At 40.9% G+C, this 25527-nt stretch overlaps 1 protein-coding gene across 1 annotated transcript in view; it reads left to right on the forward strand.

Annotated features, from left to right (window-relative positions):
- The window catches only part of LOC134210801 (basic proline-rich protein-like), a 55854-nt gene extending 40165 nt beyond the window's left edge, over positions 1-15689 (forward strand). The window contains exons 2-5 of the mRNA XM_062687080.1: positions 11583-12652; positions 12707-13737; positions 13802-14740; positions 14805-15689. Coding sequence (XP_062543064.1) covers positions 11583-12652; positions 12707-13737; positions 13802-14740; positions 14805-15361 — 3597 coding nt within the window. The 3' untranslated portion in view covers positions 15362-15689. The remainder of the gene's footprint in view (positions 1-11582; positions 12653-12706; positions 13738-13801; positions 14741-14804) is intronic.
- Positions 15690-25527: the final 9838 nt, after the last annotated feature.

Genomic DNA, 25527 nt, shown 5'->3' on the forward strand with positions numbered 1-25527 from the left:
GAAGGACCAACGTGCACTTGGAGTGAAAATGGTTCTCTACAACGATCCGACAGGCACAAGAAGGCGAGGTGTGCAGCGATCAAGGTGGATCGATCAGGTGGAAGACGATTTACGGACTCTCCGTAGACTGCGTGATTTGTGACGTACAGCAGCGGACGGAGACGACTGTTATGTACCGCAGAGACCACTCCGGCCTCAAGCTGAATAAATAATAATAAAACCACATGTGACGCATCAAACGCCTATCGAAGCAGCTAGAATTGCACCAGCGATCTCACACCAGGGAACTTCACATGAGGTACTCCACTTCTGATACTTCGTCATCACAAACAGAACACTCGAGAGCAGGCATTGAAAGTGTGAGTGAGCATTGTGAGCATTGATCTATTGCAATCGTAGTATCCATAGCAAGCGAGTGAACTGCCTCGCTCAGATGGATGCCAAACAACGAGTAGGAGCGATCGTTGCTGTGACAAACAATGATGCCGTGGTGAGGTATCCAAGTAAGCGACGATTTTTGCATTCGTACCGTGCTTGCTCTAGTACAATGAAAGGAAACAATCAAACCACACTATGCGTTCTGAGAGAAAGTATCAACGCCTCCCATTCAGTGTGCTAGAGTTCCAGACTCATAAAGGTCTTCATTTTTAGAATGCTTGAATGGCTTCTATCATCAGCGCACCGTAACGACGCTCATTGTTGTGTTACCAAGTGATTCGCTTCACTCAATAGGCTTACATTGGTGAGCGTTGAAGATCATTAAACGGTGAATCATCGAACGTCCAATTTCAAAGATCTTAGGAAGCTCAAAACTTGCCCCGCGGCAGTGGATCAAGTTGGCTTAAATTAACCCGATTTTTCTCATGATTTGATTTTTTTCAATGCCTGATCGAGAGCCTTACGGTTACATGTTACCAATCTCTTACAATTACTGTTGAACTGTTGGCAAACATGCTGGAATCAAAAGGCTCGTTATGCAATTGACACATCAGGAAACTGAAAAAGCCAACAGTGTTCTGATATTAATCGTTAGATAAATTTGCGTCAATTTTAAACAATAAGACTCGTTGAAATAAAATTGTTGCTTATTGTCTATACGGGAATGTAGCAGAAAGACGGATAAAATGATAAAATGACAGTTTTTCGGCTGATACCAGAAAAGAGACGCATAATGAACAAAACGACTTGAAGCTATATAGCGCATTTAGAATATCGAGCAATTAAACCTACTGGGGCTTGCTTGCTCCTGGTGTCACCCATGCAGTATCGGTTGTATGTGATTGTGATTGTGATGTAAACAGCGGACTTCGCTTAATAGGTGTTGTACTATGAACAACGGTGTGAGTCAGCTTGTCGACAACAAAATCAGTGAGAATGTAAAAAAATACGACATTCTACGGTGGGCTGGTTAGATTAGGGTAGTGTGAATAGGGACATGGAAAACGTGAATAAAAAGAGCAGAAAAGTTTGCAATGAGCGGTGATACGAGTGGTGGTTTATTATTTCAGTGAAAGTGCCCACTATTCGTACAGAGCCCATAATACGCATATAAACCTTAATGACATTCACTTTTGGTTTTGTTTATCCTATTACATATTAATAAAAAGGTTTTAGCTCTAAAAAGTTATAAAAAAATATTTTCGAGGTTGTTGCCAAAATCGGGAAGAAAATGTTGCCAAAAACGGGTGTTGCCAAAATCGGGATGGGAAAACAACATTTCGGGCTCAGGAAATCTCCTTGAAATGTTTGTATTCTGTTTAAAATTCCTTTATTCAATTGTGAAAATCAATAATAACATTAATACTATATTCAGTATTCTGCCGTAATCTGGAAAAGTAATGTAACAGCCATTTTACAATATGCATGTTTTCCATTTTTCTGTTAAAGAGCTCGATGAGTAGTACTCGTTAACACCATTTTTGGAAAATGGCGTATACGTCACTTTTTCAGATTACGGCAGTATTGTGGATTTTTTAAATTGTTACCAGATTCTTTTGAGGGTCATTATATTTTTCACCATTCCTAGAATGTAAAGTTTTTATAATCATAAACCACTCTTCGGATTTTTTTTGTGATCCTCGTTCTTTATGGCATTATAAATTTTCTCTAGGATGCCAAAATCTGGAATTAATTTTAAAAATGAAAGATTAGTTTTAGATTTTAATATTTTTTCTCTAAAACCCAGTGTTCTCTACCAAACACAATATTTCAATGCTTTTATAAAACCATGCTCAGCTACGCTTAGCCAAGATGACTAAGCCAGGGTCTATCAATTACTATTTTGCCTCCCCCCTTCGGATTTTTTGTGCCAAAAAATAATATTTTGAGGGGGCAACAAAATAAAATTCTGATAATTTTGAGGATTTTAAAACATTCTTTAACAAATCCGGGGAGTTTTTTTTATTTTTTTTTCATTTAAATATTTATTTTTTATTATCCCCCCCCCCCTTGACCAATCGGAGACCAGTAGGACAAAATGTTAATTGAATATTTGTAAGGCCTTATTCCAAGAAGAAAATACGTTGGTACCGTACGGCCCAGAACCACCCACGACGACCGTGAAGTGATTGTGAGCTTTTTATGTTGCTTCAAAATTCCCTCGAAATTCCTAGCGAAATCATCTAGGATTTCATTCTGGAATTCTTTTCGCAATTACTCCAGAATGTCCTTCAAGAATTCCTCTAGATATTTCTTAAGGAATTTCTCCAGGAATTCGTCCAAGTATTTCCCCGGAAAATCTTCCAGGTATTTTTCCGGGAATTCGTTCAGGTACTTCTCTAGGAATTCCTTCAGGATTTTTTCCGTGGAATCGTCCTGGATTTTTTTCTCGGAATTTACTCCAGAATTTCATTCAGAAATCTTCCATCTTCCAGGATTTTTTTCCAAAACAAACCCCCGGGAATTCATCCGGTAATTTCCTTAGCAATTCATATAGGAATACTTTTAGGATTTCATCTGGGAATTTCTCCATTAATTCCTACTGGTATTTTTCCTGGTATATTTCTCCGGAAATTCCTTCAGGAACTTCTCCAATAATCATTTCAGGACTTCCTTGTGGGGATTCCTCCGAAAGTGCTTGTGGGAGTTCCTCCGGGAGCTCCTCCAGGAGTTCTTGCGGGAATCCCTCCACGAACTGCACAGGGAATTCCTAAGGGATATTTGGCAGGAATTTCACGGGAAATGGGATTTCGGAAGTTCCTCAAGAAATTCAACTCCAGGTATTTCACCGTCTGTTCCTCTGGAAATTCCTCCGTGAGTTCCACCAGTAGTTCCTCCGGGAATTTATTCAGGCTTTTTTTCAGGAATTCCTTTAGAAATTGCTCAGAGAATTTCTCTGGGAGTTCCTCCGGGAGGTCCTCTAAGAATTCTTCCAGGAGTTCCTCCTGGAATTCTTACGGAAATTCATTTGAGAGTTCACCTGGGAATTCCTACGAGAGCTCCTCCGGGAATTCTTCCAGGATTTCATCCGGAAATTCTTCCTGTAGTTCTTCAAGAAATTCCACAAGAAGTTCCTCCAGATGTTCCACCTGCAGTTCCTCCGAGAATTGACCTTTCCCGTCAAAAATTGTATCTCGTTTTATTGTCTCAGTCGATTCTATGGCTAATTTAAGGTCCACTTTTCCAAAGAACCCATACTTTTGAAGCCTCTAACAGTTTTTAAAATCGAAAACTAAAACCCAAACAGTGATGCAGGTGTGGACCGGCCTAAAAATACTAAGAAGCGTCGAAAAATATGGGTTCTCTGGGAAAGTTGACCTTAAATAAGCCAAAGAATCGTTCGAACGCAAAAAAAAATGACGGGAAAGGTCAACTCCTCTGAAAATTTCTCCGGGAATTCCCCCAAAAATTCCTCCGGGAGGTTCTCCAGAATATACTCTGGAAGTTCCTCTGCAAGTTCCTCCACAGAGGAACACCCGGAGAAGCTGATGGAACTCCCGAAGGAACTCCTAGAAGAATTCCTATAGGACCTCCCGGAGAAACTCCCAGAGAAACTGTCGGAAGAACTTCGGGATAAATTTCCAGCTAAATTGTTGATTTCCTAAAAAAAGCCTGAATTATTTCCTGGAAGAGCTACTGGTGGAACTTCCGGAGGAATTTTCAGAGGAACCCCCGGAAGAACTACTACTGGAACTACCAGAAGAAGTCTCGAAAAAAATCTTAGAGAATTCATCTTATAGATAAATCTCGTCTGGCTGAAACCTTTGTAGGGGTATGTAGCTGGATTACCATCAACATCATCAGAGGACCTCCCGGAGAATTCCCTGAGGAGCTCCCAGAGAAATTCTCGGAGCAGCTTCTGGATAAATTTCTATATAAATTCCTGATGAAGCCTAAATGAATTTCAGAAAGAAAACCTGAATGAATTCCCGGAGGAAATTCTGGATAAAGGAACCCCCGTACCGGAATAATTCTCGGAAGAAATCCTAGAGGAATTCTTGGAGGAACTGCTGGTGGAACTCCTGGAAGAATTTCCGGAGGAACTCCAGGAGGAATTTCCGGAGAAACTCCTGGAGGATCTCCCGGTGGAAAGCTTGAAGTTTCCACCGGAATTCTTCCAGGATCTCTTCGGTAATTATTTTAGGATTTACTCCGATAATTCGATTGATCACTTCAATAACGGTGTAATTTCTGTATAAATTGGATGGAATTGGTGGAATTCCTGGAGAAATTACCACTAGAAATTATTCGAAACTTTCACGGAAAATTATATGGAATTAACATTCGAAGATTTTTCTTGAAATTCTCAGGAATGTTTACTGCCATTTTTTTGGAATTTTCCTGGAATATTCTTAGGAATTCCACGATGCAGTTTCTTAGAAATTTTTATGAGAAACAGCACGAAGGAATTATCTGAAAAATTCCCTCAAGATTATTGATTTTCAAAAATGTCATTGAGTATTACAACTTTTATCATATTGTCGCGCTTATTTTTGTTTTAGAATTCCGAGTCGGTCTTACTCTCGCAGGCTAGACTGCGAAGGTAAACGTCAAGATTGTCATCAGGATAAAAAAATAGGAAGAACTACCCCGCTCAAAAGTATTTTTCTTGGCATGCTGTGGGTAAGATTTATACACCCAAAAAACAAATCTGATAATTATTGTATAAAATCTGGGCATATACAAATCTGTAAGCTTTTTATACAAATATTGTATTAAAATAATACACTGCCGCTAACCGCAAGTCGAGCACATCTGTATATGGTCTCCATATACAGATGTGCTCGACTTGCGGTTAGCGGCAGTACAAATCTGTATTATTTCATTACCACACTACAAAAATTCCACACATTTTTATTGGCAAAAATCCATTAATTTAATTCATGATTCTAATTAGTGCACACATAACCACTCTCCACGCGAAGTACAAACATAATCTATAATCAAATAAAATGTATGTGTGGTCTCTAATATGCAGTTATTGAATTTATGTGTGGGTACAAATTGCATATATTTGGGTCGCCAAATTGCAAAAATTTATGTGTGCGACAAATATATTCAATATAAAGATTTTTTTCGGTGATAATTGTATTAAAATCTGCCGAAATTGTATATGCACAATTATTATACAGTTTCTGCATGGTTCTTATGCAGAACTGTATTAAAATCTGCCATCCGCTGGTTGGGTGTATCAACTCCGTTGTGTTTAGTGAATGTTGTGGTTACCGGGGATGGCATCAGTAGAAATTCGCATTAATTGGACTTTTCTTCAGAAGCATGTTTTTTTGGAAAAGAAGAAAAAAAATTCTGAGAAACTTAGGTTTCCTAATATTATTTTTTTGTTCTCTCTTTTGCCCATTAGCCATCACTGAGGTGGTCATATCTTTCACTACTGTTCTAAATCGATTAGAAAAAGCGTCATTTTTTGTTTCCATTTTTAACATTTTCATACACTTACACATGTTGGTGCTGTCTTCGTGCTGATTGATTCACTTCTACAGGGGTTAGGCAAAATGATTGAGATAGGCAAAATTTGGCCCAAATTCAAATCCTTATAACTTTTTGAAAAATTGATGAAATTGGACAAAACCGGAAGCATTCGACGGCAAATTTAGTCAAGATTTAGGAACATGCACGGTCACGAATACTGGCCACCGGACACCGGAGATGTTCCGGATTTTCGGAGGCCATGTCAAAAACACATTTTTTCTGCCGCTCGTATTTTTATGTGGTTTGAAGTTACATCGATAAACACTATTTTCCTAGAAACTAGATATTATTGAAAATTGAATGCGGGCGGTTGCGCTAAGATCCGTTGAAAAACATCTGAGATATGGCCATTTCAGTAAACCTGGTTCCGGATACTATGTATATCCTTCCAATCACGTATATATTATCCGGTACCATATTATGGAGATGCTTCAGAAAGCATATGCAGGACGATCAGTTGCCCTGACCACTCTGTATTAGGTTCCAGGTGCTCCGGGGGAAGTGGCCAATTTGAAAAACGTTCAGAACCCTATCAATATGGGTATCAAACTTCAAGATTTTCCATGAAGATGCTTCAGGAAGCATATTCAGGATGATCAGTTGCCCTGACCATTCTGTAGTAGGTTCAAGGTGCCCCGGGGGAAATGGCCAATTTGAAAAACGTTCAAAACCCTATCAATATGGGTATCAAACTTCAAGATTTTTCATGGAGATGCTTCAGGAAGCATATTCAGGACGATCAGTTACCCTGACCGCTCTGTAGTAGGTTCCAGGTTCCCCGGGGGAAGTGGCCAATTTGAAAAACGTTCAGAACCCTATCAATATGGGTATCAAACTTCAAGATTTTTCATGAAGATGCTTCAGGAAGCATATTCAGGACGATCAGTTGCCCTGACCACTCTGTAGTAGGTTCCACGTGCCTCGTGGGAAGTGGCCAATTTGAAAAACGTTCAGAACCCTATCAATGTGGGTATCAAACTTCAAGATTTTTCATGAGGTTGCTTCAGGAAGCATATTCAGGATGATCAGTTGCTCTGACCGCTCTGTAGTAGGTTCCAGGTTCCCCGGGGGAAGTGGCCAATTTGAAAAACGTTCAGAACCCTATCAATATGGGTACCAAACTACAGGATTTTTCATGAAGATGCTTCAGGAAGCATATTCAGGACGATCAGTTGCCCTGACCACTCTGTAGTAGGTTCCAGGTGCCTCGGGGGAAGTTGCCAATTTGAAAAACTTTCAGAACCCTATCAATATGGGTATCAAACTTCAAGATTTTTCATGAAGATGCTTCAGGAAGCATATTCAGGATGATCAGTTGCTCTGACCGCTCTGTAGTAGGTTCCAGGTTCCCCGGGGGAAGTGGCCAATTTGAAAAACGTTCAGAACCCTATCAATATGGGTATCAAACTTCAAGATTTTTCATGAAGATGCTTCAGGAAGCATATTCAGGATGATCAGTTGCCCTGACCATTCTGTAGTACGTTCCAGGTGCCCCGGGGGAAGTGGCCAATTTGAAAAACGTTCAAAACCCTATCAATATGGGTATCAAACTTCAAGATTTTTCATGGAGATGCTTCAGGAAGCATATTCAGGACGATCAGTTACCCTGACCGCTCTGTAGTAGGTTCCAGGTTCCCCGGGGGAAGTGGCCAATTTGAAAAACGTTCAGAACCCTATCAATATGGGTATCAAACTTCAAGATTTTTCATGAAGATGCTTCAGGAAGCATATTCAGGACGATCAGTTGCCCTGACCACTCTGTAGTAGGTTCCACGTGCCTCGTGGGAAGTGGCCAATTTGAAAAACGTTCAGAACCCTATCAATGTGGGTATCAAACTTCAAGATTTTTCATGAGGTTGCTTCAGGAAGCATATTCAGGATGATCAGTTGCTCTGACCGCTCTGTAGTAGGTTCCAGGTTCCCCGGGGGAAGTGGCCAATTTGAAAAACGTTCAGAACCCTATCAATATGGGTACCAAACTTCAGGATTTTTCATGAAGATGCTTCAGGAAGCATATTCAGGATGATCAGTTGCCCTGACCACTCTGTAGTAGGTTCCAGGTGCCTCGGGGGAAGTGGCCAATTTGAAAAACGTTCAGAACCCTATCAATATGGGTATCAAACTTCAAGATTTTTCATGAAGATGCTTCAGGAAGCATATTCAGCATGATCAGTTGCCCTGACCACTCTGTAGTAGGATCCAGGTGCCCCGGGGGAAGTGGCCAATTTGAAAAACGTTCAGAACCCTATCAATATGGGTATCAAACTTCAAGATTTTTCATGAAGATGCTTCAGGAAGCATATTCAGGATGATCAGTTGCTCTGACCGCTCTGTAGTAGGTTCCAGGTTCCCCGGGGGAAGTGGCCAATTTGAAAAAAGTTCAGAACCCTATCAATATGGGTATCAAACTTCAAAATTTTTCATGAAGATGCTTCAGGAAGCATATTCAGGATGATCAGTTGCCCTGACCATTCTGTAGTACGTTCAAGGTGCCCCGGGGGAAGTGGCCAATTTGAAAAACGTTCAGAACCCTATCAATATGGGTATCAAACTTCAAGATTTTTCATGAAGATGATTCAGGAAGCATATTCAGAACGATCAGTTGCCCTGACCACTCTGTGGTAGGTTCCAGGTGCCCCGGGGAAAATGGCCAATTTGAGAAACGTTCAGAACCCTATCAATATGGGTATCAAACATCAAGATTTTTCATGAAGATGCTTCAGGAAGCATATTCATGATGATCAGTTGCCCTGACCAATCTGTAGTAGGTTCCAAGTGCCCCGGGGGAAGTGGCCAATTTGAAAAACCTTCAGCACCCTATCAATATGGGTATCAAACATCAAGAATTTTCATGAAGATGCTTCAGGAAGCATATTCATGATGATCAGTTGCCCTGGCCAATCTGTAGTAGGTTCCAAGTGCCCCGGGGGAAGTGGCCAATTTGAAAAACGTTCAGAACCCTATCAATATAGGTATCAAACTTCAAGATTTTTCATGAAGATGATTCAGGAAGCATATTCAGAACGAGCAGTTGCCCTGACCACTCTGTGGTAGGTTCCAAGTGCCCCGGGGGAAGTGGCCAATTTGAAAAACGTTCAGAACCCTATCAATATGGGTATCAAACTTCAAGATTTTTCGAGGTGATACTTTTAAATGCATTTTAGAACCAGCAGCTGTCATTATCACTCTGTAATAGGTTCCAGGTGTCCTGGGTGTCCTGGGTAGTGGATACTACACGATGATACTAAAAACAATTTCCAAACCCGAAAATGTCTTAGACTGCGACCGGAATTAGAACCCAGCCACCGTCAGCATGGTTTTGTAGTCGCGCATCTTACTGCACAACTTACGAGGGCAGAGTAACTGAGAAAATATTTTTAGTATAGAAGCATATGCTACCACGAGTTGACATTGAATCTTAGAACATCGACTCAAGGAGAATCCAATTAATGAGTGAAATCCTATCGGCTCAATGATCCTGGTTGGATGTTCAACGATGCACGGATAAATCTTTCATGATGTAAAGTAACGAGTGCACTCCTAACGGTTCAACAGACCTGCTGGGATGTTCAGCGATGCATGATTACGTCGTTCAGGACTTGGTTGATCGGGTAGATCACATGGACGTTTTGGAGATCCTGAAATAGTTTACGTTCAGGCTAGTAAAATGTCATCTGCATGTCATTTGACTAATTTGTTATAAACTTTCTTCAGCACACCCAAAAAACAAATCTGACAATTATTGTATAAAATCTGAGCATATACAATTCTGTAAGCTTTTTATACAGATATTGTATTAAAATAATACAAATCTGTATTATTTCAATTCAACAATTGTATTAAAATCTTCCGATATTGTATATGCGCAATTATTATACAGTTTCTGTAAGGTTCTTATGCAGAACTGTATTAAAATCTGCCATCCGCTGGTTGGGTGCAGTGAAATTCACATCATAATTTTAGATGTACTCATAAAGCTTGAGAAGGGCTATATTTTTGTTCAAGGGTTGCTCTAAATATAACATCTAAGGTTGGAGAGTGAAATCTCTCCAAAATGTCACGTGTCATTTGACATAATGTCATTTGAATGACATTTTGCCTCCCACGCCCCAGATTACATATTTACAGCAATGTCTTGTTAGACAAAGTTGTAGGCACATTTAAGCACTATACTGCCGCTAACCGCAAGTCAGACTTATCTGGATATGGCGTCCATATACAGATAAGTCTGACTTGCGGTTAGGGGCAGTTTAAGTTCGTCATACATCAAGAATCAAAAGCTAACTTCTGAAAAAAGTTCTGGGAAAATTATAGAAACGAATGCAAATGACATTTTACATCACTGTTTACGTTTATTCACAACTTGATTAACTTATGTATTATGATCATATGGATATTTTTAGACATACATCTTGGTTTAGGACATTTTCTTTCTAAACCTATTTTCTGATGCACTCGAGGATATGTACTTCAGAACAGTTTGGACGCCCTAGGACTCTATGTCTTTTCAATTCTTTCTTTACTAGTTTTGGAAGGATCCAGTGAAAAAAATCGAATTTGTACGTCAAATTTACGTAAAAAAGTCGTCCTGAAAAGGTTAAAAAAGCAGTGATAAATATCTATTCACAAAACGATGTATTATCGCTGAATTATTGATTAAATTACTTGATGAGCCAACGTTATACCGAAGGCTAACATTACCTCCCGTTACCCTAAATAATAAAAATTAGTGAAGATGCAAAAAACAAACCAGATTCATCTTAGGGTTGCAATCGATGACGCACCATTTCTCAATTTGCATATTCAAATGGCCCATTAGACGCTAAAACCAACTGCATAAAAAAGATCCACCAAGGTCAGTAGCATCTTTCTCGACCCATCCGTGTAGTTAAAACAAGTCAATTTGTTATTCGCAGTCTAACCAGGTGTATTTTACGATCAACTCTACCGGAACAAAAATGAATAATTCAATCAACAATTTAACTCCGTTTTCTATGATTTTGCATATGTTTCAATTTGTGTAATCCCATCAATTTTATTGCTTCTATAGTATAATAATTTTTTATTATCGACGCCACACCTCTTCAAGCAAAGCGTAATCATAATCGCATCTCACGATTCAAACGCCAATCCATACAGTAGGTACCGACAAAGCAAAACAAAATTACCATTGATGAATGCTCTCCAAATGCCACTGTTTCGGAATCCTCTCCACGATCGTTTTCCGTCGACATGTGAGGAGAAAAAGATCCATTCAAATTATAACCCCCGGTCGCGATTAGTGCTGGTTTTGTTTTGCTACCGTCATTCGTTTAGGTATTCTACGCACGATGACACGCACGTAGGTACCGGCTCGACAAGCAGTCTGATCTCCTCGGAGATGGCCACCAACATGCAGACACTATAATGTGATCAGCCCACACAGCACAATCGCACCGCCATTCCGGTTCACTAGGGCGAATCTGATGCCGTTCGAAGAAGCCGCGATGGCGCCATCCGAGCATTGAATCGTGACATAAGTACGCATAAATCAATCAAGGCGCAGCGATCAACACCATCTTCTACTGACTGTTAATCGGCCATCCGCAAAGAATGAGCGGAACTACAATGTTGCTAATTGGTTTTAAACACTGTTTTCCTCTATCTCATTGCAGCGGCTGCTAGTGCTTTGCCTAGCGTTAGCCACATCCAGTCATGGGGCGATAACCACCCACCTGGGTCCAGACGGCTACGAGTATCCGCGGCCAAACATTCCATTCCCATCACCGGATAAACCGGATCGGCCCAGCACACCTCGACCTTGTCCATTTGGAGGGATTCCACCGTATTGCTGTACCAATGGTGGTTCTGGACCTAATTGTGAAGTCTCATCACCGTCAACGCCAGCGCCTCCAACACCAAGACCGTGCCCCTTCGGAGGAATTCCACCTTACTGTTGTACTAATGGTGGAACTGGGCCTAACTGCATCGTACCTGGCAGGCCCACTCCCGGCCCTTCACCAAGTCCTACTCCATGTCCCTATGGTGGCATACCTCCATATTGCTGCACAAATGGAGGACAAGGTCCGAACTGCGTAGTTCCACCCAGACCAACTCCAGGCCCTACCACACCAGCAGGATGTCCCAACGGTGGAGTACCACCTTATTGTTGTACCAACGGAGGAAGCGGTCCAAATTGTGCAGTGCCTTCTCCATCGACACCGTATCCAACAACGCCAAGACCTTGTCCGTTCGGAGGAATACCACCTTACTGCTGTACCAACGGAGGGTCAGGGCCAAACTGTGCGCAACCATCACCAACATCACCTGCCCCGACTTCCCCAAGACCTTGTCCATTCGGAGGTATTCCACCATACTGTTGCACTAACGGCGGTACGGGTCCAAACTGTGCTCTTCCTTCAAAACCAACACCAACAACTCCTAGGCCATGTCCATTTGGTGGAGTACCACCATATTGTTGTACAAATGGAGGATCAGGACCAAATTGTGTAGTTCCTACTCAAAGACCAACCACACCAGCTGGTTGTCCCAATGGGGGAGTCCCACCATATTGCTGTACCAATGGAGGAACTGGACCAAACTGCTATGTCCCATCTCCAGCAACACCGCCACCAACTCGACCACCACCACCACCACCAGGTAGCGACAACGAATACCTTCCACCTTGTCTCAACGGCGGACAAGGTCCAGAATGTGTCTTACCAATAACTCCTCCACCAACCAGGTAACTTTAAATAACTTCATGTGATCTACATTACTCTGAATTACAATATTGCAGACCACCAAGTAGGCCAACTCCAGGTCCAACAACGACTCCTCGACCATGCCCCTACGGAGGAATTCCTCCCTACTGTTGTACCAATGGAGGACAAGGCCCTAACTGTGTTGTACCATCCAGACCTACACCTGGTCCAACGACACCCTCCGGTTGTCCAAATGGTGGAGTGCCTCCATACTGCTGTACAAATGGTGGAAGCGGTCCAAACTGCATTGTTCCCACTAGACCACCGCTTGGACCATCAACAACTACAAGACCATGTCCATATGGAGGGGTTCCACCATACTGCTGTACAAACGGTGGACAAGGACCGAATTGCATCGTTCCTACCAGACCAAGTCCCGCACCAACAACACCTGCCGGGTGTCCCAACGGTGGTGTTCCTCCGTATTGTTGTACTAATGGTGGCAGCGGCCCGAACTGTGTAGTGCCTACACGTCCACCATACGGTCCATCAACCACTCCCAGACCTTGTCCATATGGTGGAGTTCCGCCAAACTGTTGCACAAATGGAGGACAAGGTCCAAACTGCGTTGTGCCGTCCAGGCCAACTCCAGGACCAACTACACCTGCTGGATGTCCTAACGGCGGAGTGCCTCCTTTCTGTTGTACTAATGGAGGAAGTGGACCCAATTGTGTAGTACCAACAAGACCGTACCCAGGGCCATCCACCACACCTGCACCTTGTCCATTTGGAGGAGTTCCTCCATATTGCTGCACCAACGGCGGAGAGGGTCCCAATTGTGTGGTTGCATCTAGACCAACACCAGGTCCAACTACCCCATCCGGATGCCCTTATGGAGGCATTCCACCATACTGTTGTACCAACGGAGGAACTGGTCCAAACTGTGTTGTACCATCCCGACCAACGCCAGGTCCAACAACTCCAGCAGGATGTCCCAATGGAGGTGTCCCACCATACTGCTGTACCAACGGAGGTCAAGGACCTAACTGCCTTGTACCAACTCGACCACCGACAAGACCAACTCAAAGCAACGAGTATCTTCCTCCCTGTCCAAATGGAGGAACTGGTGAGTGATATTAACTATTTGAATCCATCCAGACAGTACTATATGATAACCATAATATTTTCAGGACCAGCATGTCAAACTCGACCGCCAGGACCGACCTCACCACCGACACGACCACCAACCTCCCCTGCTGGTTGTCCTTATGGTGGTGTTCCCCCTTACTGTTGTACAAACGGTGGACAAGGCCCGAACTGCATAGTCCCAACTCGGCCGACTCAGCCACCACGACCAACCACTCCAGCTGGTTGTCCGAGTGGCGGAATACCTCCTTATTGCTGTACAAATGGTGGACAAGGACCAAACTGCGTTGTTCCAACACAACCTCCACGACCAACTTCGCCCGCTGGTTGTCCCTATGGAGGGGTACCACCATATTGTTGTACTAATGGTGGACAAGGACCAAACTGTATTGTACCAACACAACCGCCACGACCAACCACTCCCACTTGTCCTTATGGCGGAGTTCCACCATACTGCTGCACCAATGGCGGTCAGGGACCTAACTGTATAGTACCTTCTCGACCAACTCCAGGCCCGACAACTCCTGCTGGATGCCCTAGTGGAGGAATTCCACCATATTGCTGTACAAATGGTGGACAAGGACCCAACTGTATTGTCCCTACACAACCTCCTCGACCAACAACGCCATCAGGATGCCCGAACGGTGGAGTTCCGCCTTATTGTTGTACCAATGGTGGACAAGGTCCGAATTGTGTAGTTCCAACTCAACCACCACGCCCTACAACTCCATCATGCCCCTACGGTGGAATCCCACCATACTGTTGTACCAATGGAGGACAAGGTCCAAACTGCATCGTCCCAACCCTTCCTCCAAGACCGACTACTCCCGCCGGATGTCCGAACGGAGGAGTTCCACCGTACTGCTGCACAAATGGAGGACAGGGGCCAAACTGTATCGTTCCTAGACCTCAACCAACTCCCGGACCAACACGACCTCCATCTGAGAACGAGTACCTGCCACCCTGTACCAACGGAGGATATGGTTAGTTGATCCTAATTTTTCAAGCATTTTATCTAGCTAACGAAACGGTTTTTTTCATTTGTAGGACCAAATTGTGTCGTGCCATCTCAACCTCCAGTTACACGACCACCCCCAACTCAACAACCCGGATGCCCCAATGGCGGTGTCCCCCCCTTCTGCTGTACCAACGGCGGACAGGGCCCCAGCTGTGTTGTCCCAGGTCGCCCTACTTCACCTCCAGTGACAAGACCACCGCCAACCTCCCAGCCTGGATGCCCTTACGGGGGAGTACCACCGTATTGTTGTACCAACGGAGGACAAGGCCCGAACTGTATCGTTCCAGGCCGACCGACTTCCCCACCTGTCACTCGACCACCTCCAACGCAACCGCAGGCCTGCCCGGCCGGTGGTGTTCCACCGTACTGTTGCACCAACGGAGGTGTAGGTCCAAACTGCGTTGTCCCTAGCAGGCCAACTTTCCCACCATCGCCGACGCCACAGCCAGGCTGCCCTGCCGGAGGTGTTCCTCCGTATTGCTGTACGAACGGTGGAGAAGGGCCCAACTGTGCACTGCCCCCAAGCCACACCCTCGATCAGGACGGATATCACTACAAACTGCCCAGCAAACCGTTCAACTACTAGTGTGTAGACCAGCTGTAGGTTTATTTATTTCAGCGTTGCGTGTACGTATATGTGAATAGTATAATTAAGCTAACAAGTCAACAGCATGGAAGCAATCAACTGCAAAACGAATAAAAAATGTGAATAGCATGTTAAGGGAGAACCGGTACAAGAGAGTCGTTACTAAGGAATAGTATGTATAACGTAATACTCGAAGAGTTTTCTTTTCACATTGGTTAAGCGTTTTTGTAATACAAGACGTGAGCATTGGAAATAAAAACTTTATCTAGATTAGTACAATTTATGTGCATATGTTTACTGATAAGGAAATAAACGTAAACAATAATAATTTGTTTTTATTTGGAGAAAGAATAAACAGTTTTGCTTATCCCCATACGCCAAGTGTAACATTCCAGGTCTTTATAGAAGTCCCAAAGTCTCATGGTGTTATTAATCAATCGACTCGGCTCGAAGAATTGAGATTATGTCTATATGAGTATACGTAAGCGAAAGTGCATAAACTCACAGGTTTACAAAGAACAAATTGATATAAAATTTGCGAAAAAGGATTCACATGTGCTTAGGGCAACGCCTTTTTTCACTATCCTTCAAATTAGCATCATTGTTGTACTTTAAAGAGTCCTGCAAACACGCATTCTAAGCAATATTAGTTATTTTGACTTCAAAATGTTAGTTTTATTATGTGGTCTCCTGCGAGGAAATGTTAGCATAGGATGTAACGTTGGCTAATACACGCAAATTATTCAAAAAATCAGCGATTCCTAATACCTACACCGTATTGTAGAGAGATATTTATTATTTTAGTTACATTACGCTTGATTCATTTCTTCACTAATAAACGCAATAAGCTTGCGTGAAAAAATCAATGACGGATTGTAATGCTTCACATATTTTCACCTTAGTTCATTCCGAATAAATGATTTTTTTTTGGGTTCAATCTAAGGTAATTGCCTATTTCCGGGGATTAAACCACCCGACTTGGACGTTAATTTACAATGTTATGAAAACTCATATGTGAATATGTACGTTATGTGGAAGATATTGATTTGGAAAATGTATTGGAGGTAACCACTTTCCCTTCGATGGGACTCGAACCCATGACCCTACAGTACGCTAGACTGGTGCTTTAACCAACTAAGCTACGAAGGACCTCCGTCGGCCTTCGCAACCTAGCGGCTACTGAACGAGCTCGAGATTCCCAATTTTTTTTTTTTAGTCTTTATTAAGGTGTTTTTTTAATCTACAGACTAAGTTCAACACCGGGAATAAATTAAAAGATATAACAGCTTCTTCTATGAAATATGCTGTGCTGCAAACTCCCGACTCGACTATATACATTATTGGATGAAATGTGCATAGAGTGCCAGATAGGGCTAGGCCAGCAGAAACGCGAACACGTGCGTGCCCTCCATCGTAGAAGCGTGTATGTCAATTTTAATATGATTTGATTAAATACCATGAGCGTGTATGTTGAGAACTGCGCCTTCCTTTATGCAATCAAATACACACGAGCACCAGTAGTACGTAGACACTTAATAAATTTCATTCGGCGTAGGCGTCAAGTTCAACAACTGAATTTCAATATTGACTTTAGTGCTTTCCGGTTATATACATATCGAATCAAATCAGAACACAGTATCTCCCATACATTTGACAAATGCATAAAAAATCTGGATTTGAACTATGAAATTCTACTCATAGAGAACTAGGAAACTCGCTAATTACCCAGATAAAAATGTACAGTACCTTGTATGGCATAATCCATTGAAATTACAATAAACATTACAATCTATTACGTTTATTGTACATTTTTCACTATTGTAAAAATCCTTTATTGTACTTACTTTAAAAGCACAATAAATTTAAATGTTAGCGATACTTTCTATTTTTTTTTATTATTTGCCTATGTTTTGCATTGCTCGTCCAAAAACTAAACCATTTATTTAAGTATTCTACCTGGGTGATAGGAAAATCCGCCTGAAAAAAAAAGATAATTTTAAAATATTTCATGAATTTATTGTATTGATGAAATAACAATTGAAAACAATAAATTAACAACAGCTTTATTTATTAAATGAAAACAAAAATGTTATATCGATTTCTAAATATTGCAAGTCTTGAAATAAATATGCAAGTTGCATTAATGACTCATTTATGACCCCAACAGAAAAATGGATGTATAAATCGTACGCTGGATAAAAAAGAACATGCTGCAGCGAAGTTGCTTGAAATTAACTCCCCTATAAGGGAAAAATATCAAGCATGGGCGCTCAAGGCCTTACGACAACCTAGAACGTCATGATCACGGTGAATTTAGGGAAAAGAAAATATTAGGTAGGGTATCTGTTCCCATATTAATAACAGTCCGTATATTAATCCCAACTGTCGATAATCCAAATAAAAAAATCAATTTGATTACAATTTCTCACATCGTATGTACACAATAATGAATAGACCACCTTCTCTAATGTTTGGAATATTATTTAAAATTCCGTTTGAGTAATGTTTTAGTTCACAAGACTCAAATTATTAAAAACAAAATTATAAAACACATTTATTTTCATTTTCCTACCTCTGAGCTGTTGGTTTGATGCACTGCTCGATTGCTACTAGCAGACTCATCTCATTTCACGCCGTTGTTTTTCACTCAATTTCAACACATAGAGCACATAACATTTTTACTAGAAATATAATCATATTTGAAAAACGAACGCGATTCCCTATAGTTTGATATAGGCAAATATACTATATTAACGAAGTGAGCCATATTGTTAATATAATATATTTGATATAGGTTCATTTCGAACAACGTCTAAATTATCCTTGTCCGTATTCCAAACTATTTACATGGCTTGCAGCAGCTGCAAGGGTTGCCGACCTAGATTTTTATTTCAAAAATGCTTGAATGAACTTTCATTGTGAAATTCAACTCTTATGTTTGTAAAACAAGGTATATCGAAGAGATAAGCTATGACAAACATAAATTTAAACTGATAAGTTGAAAAACTACAACAAAAACTTCAATTTTGTAATTATATTTCAACTGAAATACAAAACATTGAAGAATTCGGCATCACTGCAATCATATTGTTACGTATACACACAAGTAATAGTGTGCGTAATTTATGTTGGAAACAGTATTATTGATATAGGTACAGGCATAGGATTAACTGTTTTTGAATGTTATTGAAATAGGTGCATGGCAGTGATGATATTTTTTAGCTAAATACTTCTACAATGTGACAACAATTTCATTTTTGAAGTTACCAAATTGTTTTCAATTAAAAATGACGTAAGCCGAGCATAATTATTCTCATGTTGCTTGATTATTGGGTGAGAAATAAATGCATTTCATATACGCATTGCCTTATTGTTATTGATTTAGGAACAGATACCCTATATTGGCAGCGGATTGTACTGTTTTAAAACAAATTACAAAATATAAATTTGTTAAATACATATAAATTCTACAGATAAATTTGAAGAATTGGATTTATATGGGGTTTTTTATACATATTATAAATCTACAGGTGAAGCTGATTTCGATTATTTTTTATAATTTTAAAGCTATGGCTTAGTATGGAAATCTATAAATAACATTGAAAAGGCATAGAGATTACATTTAATAAAACCACAAGCATGTACTTTGTCTTCGATGCATTCACCACCGTCCAACTTTTGTTGTTTCACGTTTGCGGCGGGTGTACAATTCTGCCACCTTTGCAAATGTTCGGTGGACAATGTCCATGTCATCCACGAAACAAATAAATTGACTGGATCTGTTGAAAAACGTACCTCGGCTGTTACACCCGGCTCTCAGTATGACATCTTCTAGCGCAATGTTGAACAACAGGCACGGAAATTCATCACCTTGGCTTAGTAACCGGCGCGATTCGAACGAACTGGAGTGTTCACCCGAAATCTTCACACAGTTTTACACATCATCCACCGTTGCTTTGATCAGTCTGGCAAGCTTCCGTTGTCGAGGGGCGGTCAACGAAGCTGGCTTGATAACTTCCCACGAACTCATTCACTAATGGTGACAGACGTCGAAAAATGGTCTGGGGTATCACTTTGTAGGTGGCATTAATGATTTTGTGTAGCAAAAATAAAAGTGGTCGTTTTTCGTACAAACGGAAAAAACGTCCTAGGAAGCGGACGAAGGGCGCGAGTGCTTAAGAAGGACTCTGGGAAGGAATTCCTGGTGATATAGGAAAAATAATTACAGCAATAAGGTAGCAGTCAAATCGTTTAATGCAAGAGATGGCGTTTTATTAGTGGTAGTAAAATCGAAATTTCATAACTATAAAACTACTAATCAGTTTTTACAATGTTGTGAAAATTCATATGTGAATATGTACGTTATGTGGAAGATATGGATTTAAAAATGTATTGGAGGTAACCACTTTCCCTTCGATGGGACTGGAACCCATGACCCTACAGTCAGTGCAAACTAAGTGCAGGAGATCATCATACTTCATTCCTTATCACTACACACAATAAAAAATCGTTGGTAAAAATCAAAGAAACGTTAGTAAAATTAAGAAAATTAGTTAGTGATTTTCAGTAGAAAGTATACGACTGTTAAATCTACCAATGCAAAAATGTTACTTCTGTATAAATTCTGACAAGTATCGATTTTTAAAAATGACATTTTCCTCTCAAAACTAAATATGTATTTTGCATTGAATTTTACCAATGAAGCTTTCAAAACAACAATTTATGAGCGCTCTCAATTTTAATGTAGCATGTTAAAATAAAACTTTACACGTTTCAATTTCTTTTTATTTCATTTATTTATTTTTGTCATTTTATTTTTGTTTTCAGATTTTATAAATTAGATTTCGGACCGATTCCTCGTCATACTATGCTCACCCGTAATGCTGGGTAGACACCTTTACGTGGTGTGTTACGGGGTTAGATCTACCACGGTTACATTGCCAGCTACAGGCAAATCCTGACCCAACGAATACCTTCCTTATTATCCAACTCCGTGGTACTTATGAGGGTATCGCTAAGTCGGTGGTCTCTCGTTAAGTAAGTACAACATCAATACTTCCTTCCTCTCCTTAGTTACGGTGAAGATGAGATAATCCTCATGATTTTGTTTAAGACTGGAATCAGGGACCACTCAACTTCTTGACTTTTGATAGCATTCTAGATAAGGATCTCAAAAGTAAAACATGAGTATCACTAGCGTCCAATCTACGAATTACACCGTAACAATGCTAATGCTAATGCTAATGCTAAAATTCCTCGTCATACTATGCTCTTGTTGTCCGGGCTAGAGAAAGCGTACCCAAGCGTATCCCACCAATTCGAAAGAGGCCGGTCATGTGTCCCTGGGGTGTCCGTTCGTGGCTGAATTTTACAGCCTCCGCGTTATCCGGCACTCTCCGGTCATAATAAAGCCGTAATTCATCCACACCCTGGACATCTTGTGGTAACAAACCCGCTCAAAGTGCTGCAGCATGATGTCTTCCTCGTTCGCCGAGTCGATATTTTTTCTTGACCTGGTGCCACTGCTAAAGTTGTGTGGGGATTTCCTCTTCATAGGAGGGTCCTTATCGTTCTGGATTTGGAGGAAATGTGTGCTTAAGACCATGGATAAAACGATGAAAATTAATTTTTATAACTTACGGCAGAAATCTTGGCAGCGCATTTCTGAGGCCTAATTTCAAAATGTATTGTATGGTGGACTTTTAGTGCGAAGGTTTTTCTACAACTCTCCTTATCAGACCGATGTTCAAATTCCACTATTAAAGGAGTTACGGTGCTTGTTGCTATACTTATACTAAATGATAACAAAATATGCAATCATTTAGTCTAAGTTACTGCTACTACCGCCATAGCTCCGGAATTAGTGAAATTAAAACAATGAACTGTTGGGCAAAGTTGTAGATAAACCTTTGCACTAGAAGTCCACCATACAACACATTTCGAAATTCAGATTCTGGAATGAGTTATTGACAAACTACTTAATGATCGAAGACAGATTACTAAATGATTGATAACATCCTTGGGTGGAAGGAACGTGAGCGGCACTCAGAATGCGGCAGCCGTGAGTGATAGTCTTAACAAACAGAAACGGAGAAGATGTAAGAAAACCAGGCATGCCAATCGAGTAGGAGAGTAGGAAGTCAGAGGAACGTTGAGAAGTTATGAAAATGGGTAAAATATATGATGATATGATTGCACACTAAATTATGTTTTGTGGCGTTTATTGTTGCTAGCCGGACCGACTCGTCACGGAGAGGTCGTTTCACAACAAGTTTTGCGCGCAGTTTATCCATCACCAGATTGTAGTCAGAGCCGATGTTAGCGCCACGACATGTCCTGTCGTCGATAATGTCGAAGTAGTGCCTTCCATCAATCAGAACGTGGTCGATTTGTGTTTCTGTCTGCAGTGGTGATCTCCAGGTGTACCAATACGGAAGGCTGTGTTGGAAGTAGATGCTGCCATATGCTTGGAGGCGGCGAAATCAAATAGTCTTTTCGTTCATTAACCGGCCGTTTTCGTTCGTCAACCGGTGAGCGCTGAACCTTCCAATAGTCGGTCTAAACTCCTCCTCTTGGCCAACCTGAGCGTTCAAATCTCCTATGATGATTTCGACGTCGTGGCTTCGGCAGCTGCCGTACTCACGTTCCAGCGTTTCATCAGTGCTTCCGGAGTGTGGGCTATGGACGTTGATTATGCTGAAATTGAAGAACCGGCCTTTGATCCTCAACCTGCACATTCTTTCATTGATCGGCCACCACCCGATCACGCGCCTTTGCATATCGCCCATCACTATGAAAGCTGTTCCCAGCTCATGTGTGTTGCTGCAGCTCTGGTAGATGGTATGATTACCTCTAAACGTTCGCACCATTGATCCCTTCCAACAAACCTCCTGCAGCGCTACGATGCCAAATGCACAGTCCTCGAGCACATCGGCGAGAATCCATGTGCTCGCGATGAAATTTAGAGATTTACAGTTCCACGAACCGAGTTTCCTATCGTTAGTCCCTTTTCGTCGCAGTGGTCCGTACTCTCTTGTTGATTGTTCGTTGCGTGAGTTTTTATAAAGACTGGCTTGCAGGGCCTAACACCAAACTCGCTAAATTTTCGGAGGACCATTCCTCCTTATTTCCGGTGTACCATGGTGCACAATTTCACTTAGAGTCCCTCGCTGGCACTCGGACGATGATCAGCCGCTCCTAACATGGAGAACAGACGCTCAGTAAGATTTGCACCTCCGGAGAGGAGCAAGATTCAAAGTGCCACCCCTCTATATCAATGAATATCTTAAATGGAGTCTCCTGACCAATTTTCAGCCAAATCCATGAAGATTTAGAGGTGCATCAAACGAGATTTGTGATTTTCCAGACTTTTTCATATGTAGTCTGAATGCATCAATTTGTGGAGTAAAATTAGCATTAGTCGTTAAGGTGGTTATACAACAAAGCCACAAATCGGCCATCTTGGAAACCACGTGCTTTTTCTAGTGATTTTTCAAGAGCACGAATTGAGAGAACAACAACGCCCATGGGGATCGCAACATCTGTAGATCGTTTGATTACTCATGCTAAGCAATCGACTTTAATTTCAGCATTGTACAAAAAATATTACGCTGGTTTTGAACTTTTGATAATAGGAGTAGAAAACCGTGTGGTGAATTTGAAATTCACCACATGGCTTGATTGTATAATCACCTTAATAGCTTCTTTAGACTATTATCTGCCACTTTGTCATTGATACTAGGATGTTTCGAGGACTCATTCTATAACTTTTTAGTACACACTTAAAATTCTATGTTTACCGATTGCCGAGAATCCAACAGCCGAGATATTGGTAATAATTTCGACGAATTTCGGTAAAAATTTCACCGAGATTTCGGTAAACTTTACCGAGTCATCGGTAATCGTTACCGAGATCTCGGCAAAAAATCAACTTTGCCGAATTTCGGCAAAATATTGACGAAATTTCGGTAAAGGAATTGCCGAATTTCAGTAAAAAAAATATTACCGAGATCTCGGCTGTTGGAATCTCGGCTGTTGGAATCTCGGCAAAAATTTTGCCGAGGTCTACAAAATAATTTAATTGTGTAGATTTAGCTGAAAACAATGCCTAAAAACCAGAAAAATAGCTTTGGGTGCTTCTGAGGTTGTATAAATTTTCAATATGTACTCAATTCAATTTTTCCGTTCATTTCCTTCGAGTGTTGCGGAAGTTTCGTCCATACTTTATTCTGAAATATAATCTTTGCTATGTAATAATGCAGTTTTCATGAAATACTTAACATTTGAATAGGGTAGTCAAGCAAGACCATTCCCCCAATTGCAAAACAAAGTTGACTATGGTTTTTGAGCAATGTCATCCAGTATGCTCAACCCACTGGTATGGAACTAGAGTGGTCTATGTGATAGTGCCATGGCATGCAGATCTACAGGTCTACGGTTGGATATACTTATCTCTGCAACTCCATATACGATTTGTGCAAGAGTTCCAGGCTATGCTATGCTAACATTTGAAAAGGATAGTAATAAAAATAAAATTTTAAAATAATCTGATGATGCACAACACTCTCAAGCGATCGCATATCCAAATAATCAATTGTTAAAAACTCGCTAGAGAGTAAGAATCTTTCAATAATTGTATATCGATTACAAGCATTTGTAAATGTTACTTTTTGAACTTATTTTCCTACATAAAATCAAAACAAATTGCCAAACATTCGATTGAACTTCATTTTTTACATTAAATTAGAATTAGTTAGGTTTACATTATCATCGATTCCAAAATTTGAAAAGTTATCGCCGATGACAACTAGCCAACTTTTCACGCCTGAGAAGTTATCAAATGAAAATTCCAATAATTATCGTATGAGAATGATTCAGTTGATAAGTAGACCAAGTTCCAGTTGGAATGTAGTGCTATGGAAGATGAAGTTTGTGATGCACTTACGAGATTGACTGATTCACCGAAACCGATTGCTAAGCTGTTAACTAGTTTTCAATAGTAATGTATCATACATAAATATTGTAACACATTGGAGTCGGTTTTCACGCGGAGAATATGAGCAGCGTAAATTAAAAGAACGTAAAATAACACATAAATTCCTAAATATGTCGTGTAATAAACCGTATAAAAAAAATCGCGTGAAATCGACTTTAGTGTACATCGAGTATGAAGCTGATCGATTCGTCCAAGAAAATTGAAAATCCATCGTGAAACGGCTGAGATAATAACGGTCAAAGTATCATATTTTCGTGACGTTTATCGATTTTTTTGCAATCGTAAAGTTTACCCCAATATAGAAAAGACAGAAGAAGTTCTACGTCAAAACCTAGCATGGGAACTGTAGATCGCAAGCTCTGGACTCAAGAACAGTTTGGATGATCTAGCACATCCCATCATGAAAACAAATGGAACTTATCAAATTTACTGAGTAATACTGCTTAACAAAATTTGGACCTGAAAGGGTTAAGAAAGTTGTTTTGAAAATTGCCAACACACAGTTTTTCTTCTTCGAGCTCGGCTAAATCGGACACCACTGTACTGCCGTAATCTGAAAAAGTGACGTATGAAAATGGCGTATACGTCACTTTGCCAGATTACGGCAGTGTAGCTCACTAAACTTAAAAACTGAATCTCGGTAGAAAATTCCGTTTATTGTTGATTTTCAGCGAAACATTTACCATATCTTAACAACCGAAACGACACTTTTACTGCGATTCCGGCAAAAATTGTGTTTGCTGAATCTCGACGGTGCCCACCTCGGGAAAATAAAAAAAATTGCTGAGACCTCGGCGAAAAAAACAAATGTGAACACTTTTCAATGAAGTACACAACACCAAGTAGCCCAGTTTAGGGATCATTTGGAAAGTGGCTGAAAGGGTCATTTGGTATAGGTATTTGAATACGACATTTGGCCGAATTGGTCATTTGGCTGAATAGGACATTGGCCAAAATGGTCATTTGGCTGATTAGGACATTGGCCGAAAGGGTCATTTGGCCGAATAGGTCATTTGGCCCAATAGGTCATTTGGTCTAATAGGACATTTGGCCGAATAGGTCATTTGAAATGTGAGAAATGAGGAGTGACAAGTGAGACGTCTCAATTCTCACTCCTTATTTCTCACTGTGAAAATTGTGAAGCGTGAAGTGAGGAATGAGACGTCTCTCA

The sequence above is a fragment of the Armigeres subalbatus genome, chromosome 2 (assembly GCF_024139115.2).
Source record: "Armigeres subalbatus isolate Guangzhou_Male chromosome 2, GZ_Asu_2, whole genome shotgun sequence".
Taxonomy (NCBI): Eukaryota; Metazoa; Arthropoda; class Insecta; order Diptera; family Culicidae; genus Armigeres; species Armigeres subalbatus.